At 37.6% G+C, this 16,277-nt stretch overlaps 1 protein-coding gene across 3 annotated transcripts in view; it reads left to right on the plus strand.

Annotated features, from left to right (window-relative positions):
* Positions 1 to 16,277, plus strand: part of IGSF3 (immunoglobulin superfamily member 3) — a 112,917-nt gene that overhangs the window by 24,870 nt on the left and 71,770 nt on the right. For all 3 annotated transcript variants that reach the window (XM_088144544.1, XM_088144546.1, XM_088144545.1), the window contains exon 3: positions 13,526 to 13,903. In XM_088144544.1, the coding sequence (XP_088000670.1) occupies positions 13,526 to 13,903 (378 nt within the window). The remainder of the gene's footprint in view (positions 1 to 13,525; positions 13,904 to 16,277) is intronic.

A 16,277-nucleotide genomic window follows, 5' to 3' on the forward strand; every position in this document is an offset into this window, starting at 1 on the left:
GAAGCAAGCCCTTTCCTCCGTGGCGCATCCGCAGACGGACGGAGCCACGGAACGCCTGAACGGGGGGCTCGAACAATACCTGCGCTGCTACGTGGGGCACCAACAGGACGATTGGGCGGAGCTACTGCCATTCGCGGAAGTAGCATACAATAACGCCGTCCACAAGAGTACCGGCTTTTCTCCATTCAAAGTAGCCACCGGGAGAGACTTCATCCCCATGCCGGAGTTGCCTCAGCCAGAATCCCAAATCAACTCCCTGGACGCCTGGTTCGCCCAAATCGACGCCACCCGGCGAGCGGCGCACGCGGCATTGCAAAGAGCCAAAGCCGATTACAAAAAACACGCGGACCGCAAGAGACTCCCTGAGGGGCAGTGGAAAGTGGGGGACCAGGTGTATTTGTCAACCAAAAACCTAAAGACGCACCAGACATCGAAAAAACTCAGCCCGAGGTTTGTGGGGCCGTTCCCCATTGCAGAGGTCATCAATCCAGTAACCGTCAGGCTGACGCTCCTGAAAAGCCTCGGGAAGATCCACCCGGTGTTCCATTGCAGCCTGCTAAAGCTGCACCAGCCGGGGAACGCCTGGCACAAGGCAGAGGGGGTGCCACCACCCATCATGGTCGGTGGGGAGCAGCATTTCGAGATCAACCAGATACTGGACGCCAGGAGGCACAAGGGGCAGGTCCAGCTCCTTGTGCAATGGAAACATTTTTCCAAGTCCCACAGCGAATGGGTAAGCAAAACCCACATAAGAGCACCTGACCTAGTGCGGGACTTTTACAATAAATACCCCGGGAAACCGAAATAAAGTCGGGGGGGGGAGTTGTCTTCAGGGGGGCGGTATGTCAGGTTCGGTCAGTACGGGGCTTCGGGGAAGCTCGCAGCCAGACCACGCGAACTCCACCGGCGGTAGCTAGCGAAGAAAAGAGGAACTGAAAGCGCCGCTAATTAATGGGCCACCTGCGTCCAGCGAAACAGGAAAACCGCAGCGGAAGCTTTAACTATACACTGATAACGGCGTGAGCCAACAATGAACGGGGCCGCATGCAGCGAAACAAGATCGCCGCGCAGCACAGAACCCTCGGGCTTGCACGTAACGGGGAGGGACCAACCCAAGCCGGAGGGGACTGCCAATCAAGGACAATGGACCCTGACTGAACCTGCCATCATGGACAATCAAGAGGGATTATTGGGGGGCCGATAATCCGCAGCGATAACGCGATCGCGGGGCGGAAAAAAGCGCGGGAAGGGGGGAATATAACGAGTGATGCAATTGTACCAAGCCAGTCCTGGCTTTGCTTGTGACTGCTACGTTACGCATGAGTAAACCTCTTTTGTGAACCACACGTGTCACGGGAGTTTCTCTGTCGAACGGGGCAAACCTTACAATAGAGAACTCTTGCTGGAATTCTTGTTTGTAACATTAATCTTCTTTCTAATAAATACTGCTAATCAGAGCTTCAAAAGACTGATTCAGGTCCAGATCACTGAGTCTAACAGATCTGCCAGATTCTGTCAAGCTTTATATTTGATACAAATTACTGGGAAATCTCTTCAATGTATAATTCCCACAATGGTGGCTCTAATTCAAACTACGTTTAAGCTGTTTTGTGCAATCTCTGGCATCCCCAAACAGTAGTTGTGTTTTTGGAAATACAGAAACAGTCTTACTCCAATGTTTCCTTTAAAAATTGATTCAGGAGACTTACTCTTAAGGACATAAAATGTGATTAATAGAAACAAAGATGGGATTGATATTGTGTAGTCTAACTTGTTTCTGCAAAAGGTTCTTGCATATAGATATTACCACCTATGTCCATAAATGTTACATTTCTTGTTCCACTTATTCCATTGAAAATGTGCATAAAACCTATGCTTATATAATTCTCTTAATGTAAACAGGAGTATGAGAAACCAAGAATTGCCTGTCAGGTGAAACGCTCCACACTGTATTATGCATTGGTAAGATCCACTACAAGTATTATGTTCATCCTGGGTATTGCCTAGAAGTTCTATGAAGAAGAGATGGAAAGGGCTGGGTATGTTTAGCCTTGAAAGAAGCTTATCAGGGATATCATCATAGTTCTCTTCAGATATTTGAAAGGGTGTCACATAGAAGTTCTGTCTTCTTCCAGGGTGTAAGACATACAATAATTGATTTAAAGCCATTCCAATTTAGTATTAGAAAAAGCTTTAACATCAACATTTTTGACAGTAGAATCAGAACGTTGTCAGGTTCCCATTCGCTAGGTGTGCTAATCATCCATGCATCTAGGACAGTGTTTCTCAACCTTGGCAACTTTAAACTGTGTGGACTTTAACTCCCAGAATTCTGAGAGTTGAAGTCCACACAGCTTAAGTTGCCAAGGTTGAGAAACACTGATCTAGTATGTTTAATTTGAATTCCCACACTGAGCAAGACTTGATGGCCTCAGTGGCCCATCCATTTCTCTACCTACCTGCAGGAACGTTTGGCAGTAGAAAGGGTTTCTTCCTGAGATTAAACATGAATGCAGACTACTGCCAAGCAATAACCAAGGAACAGGATGGAGTCAGAATCTTGGTAACCATAATTTATAGTGGCCTTGTGCTAATAGAACCTTCAAAAACCTGTGCCCCCTAGAACTGCTGATTCTTTGAGAAAAATGAAATCATCCCACATATTAAAAGTGATTTATAAAATAGTATTGCTGGATTTGGATGAGAAAGAAACTATTGATGGTGGTGGTGGTGGTGATATTTTATCCTGGCTTTTTAATTTTTTTATGTACATATGTATGTATGTATGGGGTCAGCTAAAGGTGGCGAACATACCTAATACTACTGCCTCCTATTTTCCCCACAAGAGCAACCCTGCAAGGTGAGTTGGGTTGAGAGAGAGTGACTGGCCCTAAGTCACTCCACTCCTCTTTTCTGTGGACATTTAAAATGTCTGCCAAAAAAAGGCCAAGTGTAAGGAACATACAGTGATTGCAAATGAGCAGTGTTTAACTTTTTCCTCTGTTTTCCTTCTAAGATGCATTCTTTTGTAATAGGAGAAATACAGTTTAGAGTAGCAATGTGGTTTGCGCAGCCTAATAACTTGAATTGATCTCAATCTGTTCAACTACACTGTAAGATAGATTTGCAGTGCAATTTTGCATCATGCATTATGTAGCTGATAAGAACACATTTTTCTGGACCTATTTCAGGGCTTCTGGTGGGAAAGCTTTATATTTGGAGCCTGATATCCAGCAGGAGGCGATTAAGTTAATGCTCCACAAATGGCAAACTACGATGTACTTTCAGCTGTTTAGTTCCTTTAAAAAAATAATAAAGCAAAAAATTAATTTCCTTTTCAGGATTAAAGCACATCTGCATGTATAAATATCTTTTACACAATTATAAAAATGATTTGTGATTGTAAACAGCCAGTGTTAGGTGGTACAGCTTCACCTGGGTAAATGCTGTAAGTACCCAATAGCCAAAGGGTTTTATGAATTCTGAATGCCGGATTCAAAGTGTAATAACAAGTCAATTTATAGATAGTGTAAATTGGTGATTTCATTGCCACAGTAGCATAAATTATAGGCAAAAACTAATTGCTCTACAATGAAGCAGATAACAACTGTCTTATTCATTTGTCTCGTTCCTTGTATATCTTACTTATATCCCAGGGAACAATATTTATTCTTGCTGCAAACAATAGCCTATGTTAGTGCTCAATATATTTTAATTTTGTTTTGCTTTTGTTCTTTTACTGTTTTTTCCCCAGAAGTTTTCAAACTGATTTAACCCACTAAGCTGATTAAGGGACTGTATGTTATTGAGAAATAACGCAAAATGCATATTGAACAGAGTCCAGATTAGTCATGATGGAGCCATTTAACAACCCATTGATCTGAATAGTTATGTTTTAAGTAGGACTAAATCAGGATCAAGACCAATAAATGTAACTTAACTGAACTTTAGTTCAGGGTCCTTTGTACTAAAAACATTCTCTTGTAGATCATTAACAGGGTATAATCAGTTAATGCCTTTGAATATTCTTTCATCTGCTGATCACTGTGGGAGAAAACCAAAAGATGTACAGTATTAAAGTGAGTGGTGGTTAAATGCCTTTTAAAATAATAATAATCCACAATAAGGCCACATCTGCCTGATTGTATAGATAATAGAAAACTTGAAGTTCCTACAGATATCTAATAAACTGCTATTTCCATGATCTGTTACTTTTGATCCTGCTGTTGAAATTGAGAAAAAAAAATATTTAGAAGGCTCCAGGTTATTTACTCCAAAAACAGATTTTTTTAAAAAGATACTATACACTGCTGTTTTGGAGTAGTTTTCACAAATAATGTGTTGTCTGTAATTTGTTATTACTGTGGATGTTTATTGTTATTGAGCCATGGATGTTTTATTGTTTTTTTATTTTTTATTTTATTCAATAAACACATACATATAGATACAAATATAACTTATTCCAACTTCTATTACTTTTACATATAAATTTAGTAATTACAATTATAGAATGAAACATTAGATGTGCACCCCACCCACAGGACCAATATTTTACTTAATCATTCCTCTTTCCAAAAATATAATAATTCTTGTATAGGTGTACATCCTTTCCCTTTCAATAAGACAAATTCTATAAATATATTCCATATCTTTGCAAAGTCATTTTGACTTTGAAACCCCCTTTTAACTTTAATATTACATGTTAACTTATCATTGATTGCAGTATCCCACACTTCTTTATACCATTCCTCTATTTGATAACCACCTTGTGTTTTCCATTTTCTAGCTATCATTAGTCTTGCCGCCATCATTAAATTTGTAATTAAATCTTTAGTAGCTTGAGTGCATCTAACTTTATCATATATTGATAACAGTGCTATATCTGGACATACTTCCAAATTTATCCCAATTACTGTATCTCATTTATCTCTTTAAATACTCGTTGCCAGAACTTCTGTACCTGTTTACAACTCCATCACATATGGAGATAAGTACCTGACTCCTGACATCCCCTCCAACGTGTTACTGAATATTTCCTATCTATTTGGTTTAATCTTACAGGTGTCAGATACCATCTCCAGACCAATTTAAAGTAATCTTCCTTTATCCTTACTGACATAGTTTTTAAAATACGCATATCCCATATCTTACCCCAACTCTAATTACTTATTTGTTGTGTTAAATCATAATCCCATACTGATTTGAGATAATCTTGTTTATCTTCAATTTCTAATAAAATCTTATAAATTTCACTTGTTTCAGCTTTAATAACTATATTGGCTTCTTTGTCTTCTCTCTCTAAAATCATCTTCTCAAATCCTGTGTAGTCTCTATATTCTTTATTTTCATTTATCTACTCCCTAGTCCACTTCTCTAATTGTATACAGTTAAGCCACGATATCTTTCTTTCCCTTAACACCTCTCTTATTCTATCTTTACTATTCATTTCATTCGCCCAATCCTTTATTCAAAATATTTTCTTCTCCCTTCATTCCTTTTCCAATTCCTTCTTTAAATTTGTAGGGAATTTTTACATCATCACCACTGGGGTCAATGGGGAGACAGCTGGCATTAATTTCTCTTTATATCTTGCCGAAATCCTTAAAATAGTTTTTAAAAAGGGGTTCTCAACCCCGTCCAGCCATTTCTTAGTTAGTTAATTAAAAAATACATTTTCCAATTTCCATTCCACTTCTTGCGTTTCCATCTCTAACCGGTTCAACTCTCCTTGTCCTACCATACTGTCTATAATATATCTTATTTGATTAGCTATATAGTAAAGTCTTAAATTTGGAAGCCCCAGTCCTCCAGCTTCTTGAGACTTATATCATCTATTTTTATTCACCCTTGCTTTATTAAACATGGTTTGCCAAGTCTTCATCTCTATCTCTGATACCTTAATTGGTAACATCCTAAATAAAATAAAAATAAAAAAATTATTCTAGGTAAAATCTTCATTTTAATAACTGCTATTCTGTCAAACCATGATAATTTAATTTTCCTATAATCCTCCAACTTCTTTTTAATCTTTTGCTTTAATTTATAAAAAAATTCCATTTCTAAATTATCTAGCTCTCTTGTTATATGTATTCCTAGATATTTTATAAAATTCTTTAATATTTATTTTGTTATTACTCATAAACCATTGCTGTCTCCTTTTACTGTAATTAAATAACATCATTTCTGATTTGGACCAATTTATTTGCAGCCCCGTCATTTCCCCAAATTTTCTCAAGTGCCCTTCTTTTCCCTCCAATGACTCCAAGTGGTTTTCAATAGTTAATAAAGTATCATCTACAAACAAGCTTACTTTAATTTTCCTTTTGTTCCCAACCCCTTTAATGCTTTCATCCTCTCTAATGACATTGGCTAAAATTTCTATAACTAAAGTAAATAGAATCAGAGAAAGGGGACAACCTTGCCTTGTACCTTGAGTTAGTGAAATTTGATCTGTCCTTCTATTGTTCACCACAACCATTGCAGTATTTCGTCGGTATAATTGATTTATCAATCGTTGAAATCTTTCCCCAAATCCACAGGTTTCTGTTGTTATTTTTAGAGCTGGCCATCCCACATAATCAAAGGCCTTAAATATGTCCAAAGCTATTAGACCTGCTTTCAGTCTGTTTCTATTTATTGTATTTATTACTTTCAACACTTGTCAAGTTAAGTTTGACATCTGCCTTCCTGCTGTAAAATCACATTGATCCTTATTAATATATCTAAATCGAAAAGTATTCTTTTCGCCATTATTGCCATCAATATTTTAGCAATATATAATCAGAAGATGATGTTGGAATATAATACAAAGTTTGAACAATGGGAGCTAAAGATGATTGACATTCAAGATCGTGAACATAGATTAATATACGTATTCGTGGGCTCCCAGAGGAATCTGGGGAAAATCCCGGGAATCTGAGAGGGAAAGTAATGGAATGGCTCAAGACTCTGGCAAAAGATGTTAACTGGGAAGATGCAGATGTGGAATGTATCCATAGAGCTACTTTTAAGAGAGGAGGACTGACCCCCAGAGATATTATCATAAGATTCTGGAGTTATTATAAGAAAGATCTCTTTATGAGAGGTATTAGACAAGTTAATGGAGGGTTATTGTATAAGATGTCTCCGGTTCAAGTTTTTAATGATCTCTGCCCAGAAACAATAAATTGGAAGAGGAGTGTGAAATCTTGTATTGTTGCTTGGAGAAATAAGGGATTGTATATAACTGGGGATACCCTGTATTCCTGAAGTTTGATTGTTTGTTTATTTATTTATTTGTTAAATTTATCTCCGCCCATCTCCCCCTAATGGGGGACTCTGGGCAGCTCACAAAATCCATTAAAACAATAAATATATAAAACTAAAAACTATACAACGCATTACCCAACAAGAAAAAGTCCAAGAGGCTGATGGTTACCAGAGCTGCAGATGACAGGCCTCTAAGGGGCTAGCCATCCCCACACTTGGTGACTTCCCTCCCCACCCCAGGCCAAGTGGCAGAGCCAGGTCTTCAGATCTTTCCGAAAGGCCAGGAGTGAAGGGGCCAATCTCACCTCTGGGGGCAAGATATTCCAAAGGGCAGGGGCTACAGCAGAGAATGCCTACCTTCTGGACCCTACTAATCAGAGCTCTTTTACCCAGAGGGTCCGAAGCATGCCCTCCCTGTGTGATTGGGTGGATTAAGTCATGGGGAAGAGGCAGTCTCTTAGGTAAACTGGTCCCATGTCATGTAGGGCTTAAAAGGTGATAACCAACACCTTGAATTGGACCCGGAAGCAAACTGGAACCCAGTGCAGCTCATGGAGCAACAGTGTTACATGGGCCCTTCTTGGGCTCCAAAAATAGCCCGCACGGCTGCATTCTGGACCAGCTGTAGCTTCCAGATACTCTTCAAGGGTAGCCCCATGTAGAGTGCATTTCAGTAGTCTATATGGGAGATAACAAGGGCATGAGTGACCATTCGAAGGGCATCCCGATCCAGGAAAGGGCGTAACTGATGTGCAAAGGCCTTCCTGGCCACGGCTGCTACCTGCTCTTTGAGCAGGAGCCGTGAGTCCAGGAGAACTTCCAGATTATGCACTGGGTCTGTTTGGGGCAGGACTACCCCATCCAGCACCAAAGATGACAAGGTCCCGGATAAAGAGGAGCTATTAACCCACAGCCACTCCGTCTTACCAGGGTTCAGCTGAAACCTGTTGTTCCCCATCCAGACCCTTACAGCCTCCAGGCACCACGAAAGGGCGGTAATGGCATCACTTACCTCACCTGGGATGGAGATGTTTAATTGAGTATCATCAGCATATTGATGATACCTCATCCCATGATGGCGTATGATCTTGCCCAGTGGTTTCATGTAGATGTTAAAAAGGAGCGGAGAGAGAACCGAACCCAGTGGCACCCCACAGAGGAGGGGCCAAAGATAGGACCTCTTGCTCCCTATCACCACCAATTGGGATCAATCAGTTATTGATAAAATTTTCAATTGATAAAGGTTTCAATGGGCAGGGAAATTTTATAAAATAACATTGGAACAAGGTATGGAGTTGTTACACCAATTGGAGTTAAAGAAGTGGAGAGAAGACGAAGATAAAGTAAAAGAGTGAGAGGAGGAATTGGAAGCTGTAGGAGGAAAATAGTAGTAGTAGTAGTAGTAATAATAATAATAATATAATAATAATAATAGTAAATAATAATAGTAGTAGTAATAGTGAAAGGAAAAAAAGAGAGAGATGGACTGGGAAGAAGAAGAACTGGTAATGTTGCGGTTACTCCTAGACTGGGGAACTGCCTTCTCCCCCATTAAAGAACTTATAAAAATTACAGGAGAGGTTATTAACCTCCGGAAGAGGGATGAAGTTATGGATAAACAGAAAGACAAATCTAATCCTTCTGTAGATGAGTGCCATAATAGAATTACTGATTTAACCTGGATTATGAATAGAAATGAGTTGAAGGATGTTTGAAGAATAGTATGAGCAGAAGAAAATAAATTTACTTTATATTCCTTGGTGTCTAAGACCTATTCAAGAATAGATTATATTTTTATATCTAAAAATTTAATTCCTAAAATAATAAATGCTGAAATAGAGGTTATTAAGGTTACGGACCACGCGTTGGTTAATATGGATATTAAAATCAAGAAAGACTATAAAGAAGCTAAGAGGTGGAGGTTAGATGCGAGGATTCTAAATTATAAGCATATTGTGGATAAAATTGGAAAAGAATGGCAAGGAATATGGGAAATTAATGATACAGGACAATGTACACAAGCGGTATTATGGGATACAATGAAAGCAGTAATGAGAGGAATTGTATTAGGGAATCATGTATATTGAAAAGGCAACAGGAAGAGGATGAGAAAAGATTGGAGGAGGAAATTAAAGAGTTAGAGTGAAAATATATAAAAGACAGAGATAAAAGGATATTTGCACGATTACAAGCAAAGAGGAAGGAGTTGGAGAATAAAGATATGGAGAAGTGGCAGAGAAATTTGATGTATTTGAAAAGGGAATTTTTTGAGTATAGTAATAAAAATTCTAAAATGCTGGCCAGGCCTGTACAATCAAAGAAGGCAAGGAACCTAATTGGAATGATTAAAGATAAAATGGGAAAAAGCCATAATTGGACGAAGGATAAAACAAGAGTCTTCCAAGACTTTTATCAGGAATTATATTCCTCAAGGGGTAAACCCATGGGGAAGATTAGAGAATATATAAGGAAATACTGGACAATAAAATTGCAGGAGGATGAAAGGGGGGTGATGGAACAACCAGTATTGGATAAAGAAATTGAAGAAGCTATCAGCAAATTAAAGGGGGGAAATCCTCAGGAGTAGATGGATTGGAATCAGAATATTACAAAATATTTAAACATTTATTGATACCTAAACTAAAGGTACTAATATAATAGAGTAATAGGAGACAAGATCCCATTATCATGGGAACAGTCATTAATTATATTAATTCCAAAGACGGATAAAGATTTAACAGATTCGGGATCATATAGACCAATGTTGTTTTATTGTTATTGTATCTTGGATGTTTTATTTATTTTATTACCAAGGACATTTCAACTGTTCATTGTTATGGATGTTTTAATAATAGATTAGTTGTGCATATTGCAAATATTATATTATGGTTATTGTACTTTTGGATCTTATTGTATGTGAATCTATATGGTTTGGTGGCATACAATTTCAAGAAATAAATCAATGGAATTTATCCTATAATGTGTTGCCTAAGTATTAAGATTTGTTTAAAAAGTGTTTTTTTCCATAGCCCATTTTTCAATCAGATTGGCTCTCTTACAAGTCCAGCCTATTAGAAAAAAATGGTAATATGAACAATATAGTATGTCTGCAAAGAATTTAGAGTGCCTGCAATTAGTGTAAAACTAGAATATAAAATTTAGGTATTAATCCACTTGATTAATGATATTTTCATATATGAATGTGATCACATATGACTACTTTTCGTGACTACTCTTCACTGTATCATAATTTTACATATTAACTGCTGCTATTGTTTGAAATGAAACTGGCATGTCTGTCTTTTAAATTACCATTGTTTTGGGATGTTCTTTGAGTTGAAGTAGAATGAATTTTTATTATAACTGATTACTATTCCTCCAGAAAGTATCACTTCCTTTATAGTATAAGAACCCAGTGCAAAATATTTAACTCCTAGCTGTGCATTACATATTGAAGTTATAAACATAAGGATATATAATCTTGGAGATATGTTTTCTAGCATAGCACAGCAGAGCCAACCAAAGCCTACAGAAATGAAGGGGTGGTGGTGGAAGAACAAATATTGCTGCTTTGAACATCCTTTTTATACTACAATATATAGCATGCATCTAACATGTTTGTATTCTGTGGAATGAGCATTCTATGTTATATGATTTTTGAATTCAGATTTTTCTACTGCTATCAAAATTGTGCAGTTATTTTCAGAAGCTGCTGGATTCATTTGTGGATTAAAAATCTAAAACAATTTAGTGTAACATTGGATATAGATATCAGGAAGTATCCCATGAAGCATGCATAAAATTGCAGCTGTTTCATGAGTTTTGACATCATATTTGGCAAAGGTTACCATTTATTGCTTGTCTGGTTGTCTGGGATGAATTTCACCCAGTTAGCCCGGAGGAAGTGGATGAGATCCTTGGAATTGCTATGTGTGTTTTAGACACATGTCCTCCTGGTTGGTCAGTGCCAGCTGGAAAGTGACATGCAGTTGGGTCCAAGTGGTAGTGAACACTACTTTGGAGGAGTGTTTTTCATCTACTTTGAAGGAGATCCATCTCTCCTGATGTCTTGGACCTGACAGTAGCAGACAATTTTTGTCCAGTTTCCAACTTTCCTTTTTAGGAAGGGTTGTGGTAGGTGCACAGATTCTGAGGGGCCTGGAAGAAGCAGATAATCTGGACTCTTTTCAGTTGAGCTTCAGTCTGAAATCAAATTGGTCATGCTTCTGGATGATATCTGAAGGGATCCATATGTAGGTGGTGCATCTGTCCCTGCTTTCCCAGATCTTTGAGCAGCATTCAGTACCGTCAACCATGATAGCCTTTGGGACTGGCTTTGGGGGTTAGAAGTGGAGGATACTGTTTTGCAGTGGTTCTCTTCCTTTCTCCAAGACCAATTCCAGTTGTTATTGGTAGCAGGGGAGAGGTTTAGCCCCAGGCCACTCTTATGTGGGATAGCTCAGGGCTCAATTCTCTCCCTATTCCTGAATAATATCTACATGAAACCACTGGCAAGGTCATAAATTAGCATGGAGTAAAATACCATTAATATGCTGATAATACTCAGCTATATATTTCCATCTCTGGCTGTACAAGCTGTGCTGTTAAGGTTCTTACCCAGTGTCTGCAGGCTGTAAGGATATGGATGAACAAGTTGCAGCTCTACCCTGACTAGACCAAGTGGTTCTGGGTTTTTGGACCCCCTGGATTTGGTGATTTTTCATCTTTCACTCTTGATGGGATACCACTCTGTCAGACAGAATTGATATGCAGTCTGGGGTACTCTTGGCTTCATGATTCCTGCTGGATGAGTAAGTGGCAGCCATGGCCTGGAGAGCCATTGCATAAATACTTTTTGAGTGCCAGTTGTGCCTGTTCCTAGACTGGAAAACACTGCTTACTGTTACTCATGCCTTAGTCACTTCCTGATTGGATTGCTGCAGTTAGCTCTACATGGGACTGCCCTTTTGAGAACACTCAAAAGCTTCAAGTGGTTCAGAATGCAGTTTAGGTGCAGTTTTGCGTGCTCCAAATGTTGCCCATGCAACATTACTGCTACATGAGCTGCATTGCTTCCAGTGCTGATTATCACCTTTAAAGCCATCCATGGCATGGGGCCAGGTTACTTGCTGGGCCATGTCTCTCCAAGGGTTTCTGCCCATTCCACCAGAACCAACATAGTAGACATGCTCCTGGTCCCCTCTATTAAATGGTACATCTTGTGGGACTGAAAAGGCATGTCTTCTATTGCAGTGCCTGCCCTATGGACAGCCTCCATTCATCCTCTTGGCCTTCCAAAGGTTGTTAAGAGCTGGCTTTTTCCCCCAGACATTCAGGCCAGGATGACATTCAGACATTCAGGAGGTCCAAATTGTTATATAGGTTTTCCCTTTTTTGTATTGGATTATGCTTAATTTTGAATATGGGGTTTTTACATTTTGTTGTACCGATTGTTTGCCATCCAGAATTATGTATTTAAGATGTATACATATAAATTTTCTCTGAGCGAATAAATAAAACAGGAGTGTACCAGTACATGACTGCTGGCTTCCTAGTAATCTGTTGTGATAGAAATGAAGGGTGTAAATCCAGAGAAAGGCTAGCTTAATTTTTGTAACAAAAGATAAGAGTTTAGCTATAGATTTTTATAAAGGCCAGTAATTTAATTGTAAGAAAATTCATTAGTAGAAGTAGGCCTGCACCTAGACTTCACCTAGCCAGAGCTTTTATTGTACAGCAAGGCAACTTCACTGATGATCAAACGTTTTCATGTTGCATTTTGCAGAGTTTTCCCCCATTCCTTGTTATATTTTAACAAAGCAGATCTATTAAAGTGAGGATAAAGTATGTAATATATCTTGATTAGTAGCATTATAAACTGTCTGGAAGCATCCAAGTCTTCCACTTGAGGATTATTTCTTCTGTTAAATCCATCTGTACTTTTCATTACAAAAATTTAAAGGTTCAGATATATTAAACCATTCAGCATTGTAGTGGGAGAAGGAAAACATATATTTGGATATGTGTTTAATATATGTTTCTAAAAAAGAATATACTTTGATGTTGTTTTATGACTTGATTGGAAACAGAGCTATTCTTAGTCCGGATCCTGACAAAATAACCTCACTTGTCTTTACAAGTGATTATATTTTACCTGATTGTAGAAGAAAATCTCTTCTTTTGTAAAAATATGAGTAATGTGCATGAAACTAAAAACCAAAATGGAATATATTGTAGTTAATAAATTTAACTTCTTTTTTCTTCTTCTTCTTCTTAGGGTGGTCATTTGCACAGCGTCAAGTCACTGTTCAAGAAGGGCCTCTATACCGTACTGAAAATTCTCACATCACCATTTGGTGCAAGGTCAGCGGTTATCAAGGACCATCAGAACAGAATTTTCAGTGGTCCATATACCTTCCATCTTCTCCAGAAAGGGAAGTACAGATTGTCAGCACCATGGACCCATCCTTCCCTTATGCAATCTATACTCAGCGTGTTAGGAGTGGAGAAATCTATGTGGAGAGAGTTGAAGGGGATTATGCTCTGCTGCACATCAAACAACTCCAAGATAGGGATGCTGGCGAGTATGAATGTCATACTCCAACAACTGATGAAAGATATTTTGGGAGCTACGGTGCCAAGATGCAGCTAATTGGTAAAGTGTATTATGTTATTTGCACAGAGTATAATTATAAATTGTGGAGAGTGGTGGGTTGAATGTATTTTATGATGTGTTAAATTGCATAAATTAGAACCAGAGGGAAAAAAAATCAAGAGCTACAAAATGAAGTATGTTATTGGCATAGATTTGGGCAAATAAGCTTAAATTTAGTTCTGATGAAACAAAGATTTTATAGATTGACATGCCTGCCAATATAAATGGAAGTCTAGAACCAGTTCTAAGTAAGATTGTACTCCTTTGGAAGAGACCAAGCCCACAGACTTTCCTTAAAAATGTGCACAGCTGGTGTGATTCAAGCAGTTTTCTCTTAGTTACTACATCTGTCTGATGGGGTTAATTAGTAGGGTTGTACAGTGCTTCAGATTTGATTTCCAAAAGGTGCTTCAGAGTGCATTGGAGTGGAAATGTAGTATCTGTCTACAACACATATTTATCTTTTAAAAAATATTTTATTTTAAATTTTTATTTTTTACTAATTGGTGAAATATAAATAATTACAGCAGCAACATAAAAAATAGTAATTATATAGTAAAAAATAACTATACTGATTAAAATAAATGTGGCCAAAAATATCACCACAAAATTAACAAAAAAAATCTTTATAATATCTATAGATAACAATTAAAAATTAATTAAATTCTTAAAGCTTATCATTCAGGCTGGACCATGTAGAAATATATCATGTTGTCATTTTTAGAATACACAGACTTTTCAAAAGTAGGTAATAAACTTATATCCTGGATCTATTCCTTAAAATGTACAATACTTTGAAGCAAGTGATCACATGGCTGTTTGTTGAAGCTGCCATACAATCCTGGGAAAACACATGGCTGCTTTAAGATGTTGCAGACAGTTGCTCTGCATGCATCATTCTGTCCTCGGAAGCATTTTTGGAGGTCAGATCCAACACATTGTCCAGCCTATGGTATCTATTAATATATTGCTTTTTTGATACTTGACCCTAAAAGCTACCTATAAATTAAGATATTTATAGGTAGCTTTTAGGGTTTCAAGATATTATATTTGCTTTTAGGAGTTTTCTCTCCCTCTCCCTCTCCCTCTCTTTCTCTCTCTCTCTCTCTCTTTCTCTGTGTCAAAGAATCATTAATACGTTCTGTTGTTAAAGTAAATTAATTACAAAATACATTAATTTCATTCTACCTACATTTATTCTATAACTTTACTTTTTACACAATAGCTGTGGTAATGGTTTGTCTAACGATGACAAAGCAATTTGTACAGTCATCCTAGAAACTTTATTGAAGTGGGGGATGTACATTCATGAAATAAAATGGCAAAGATTTTAACTGGGACACTTGACATCTTGAATCACATATTGCCAATTTTAAAACAGTTTAGCTGTTTCTTTGTTATTTTGTCCATTTCAATTGCTAGAATTTCTTTCTAAGTACTAAATGGTTTGGGGCCCAGAAATTTAAGGAGTACCCATAAGACTCTGAGTATGCTTTAGTCATCTGCTAGGGCTTTTATGAGTACTACTGTAAGTGAAGCTGGTGGCAATGAAGAAGAGGGATTTTACAGTTGGGTGCTATACTGTGAAACTCCTTTCTTAAGAAATCGCTTATGTTGCTCACATGTTCTTTTAGCTGACTTATGAAAATCTGCAGCTATTTCTTATTTATCTTTTAGTGTAGGATGAGATCCATGTTAGTCTACAGTAATCAGTAATCAGGAGGAGTCTGGTCACATTCTTTCAGACTGACCAGTGTTATTAAAATTCACGCCTTTAAATAAAAGTTGTTATTGTAGTTTGAAAAGATGCTACTTGACTCCTGATATCCGTTTTATTTAAGTTTGTAAACATCTCTGAACTTACATAAAAAAAAGATTCATAAGTTGCTTGAATATGACAGATAATATTTTCTGTCGATTTCAATCAATGACCAGATAAAACAGAACGTATGATGTGTGTTGTGGTTGGTTGATGGGCTTTTCCTCATGAATTTGCATTAACATACCAAGTTGTTGTCTCCTGTTACTGATTTGTACCATTCTACAGGTAAGATATATTTTACACTTTTACAGGAAAGGTACAGTAAGCTTCAGAGAGGCTTTAGCATGTCTAAAATTGTGTTAATAATAATAGCCACCAAGTGCATCCCAGATGATCAAAATATTGCCAGCTTCTGGTGTTATGTTAGAATTGCTTTATATATATAGGTGTAAATTTAATTTACAGTTACTTTAAATTCAGTTTGTTTTAATTAATTTAACTAGGAGAAGCAAAACCAAAACCAAAACCCAATAACCTCCTGAGATCATTGATGATCACAGGGTTTAAATGAAATGTTTCTGAATAAATCAAAGGATTTATATATTAACATTG

This window comes from Python bivittatus, unplaced genomic scaffold (assembly GCF_059951505.1).
Source record: "Python bivittatus isolate LINGU-HERP-01145 unplaced genomic scaffold, Pbiv_v1 ctg000350_np1212, whole genome shotgun sequence".
Lineage (NCBI taxonomy): Eukaryota > Metazoa > Chordata > Lepidosauria > Squamata > Pythonidae > Python > Python bivittatus.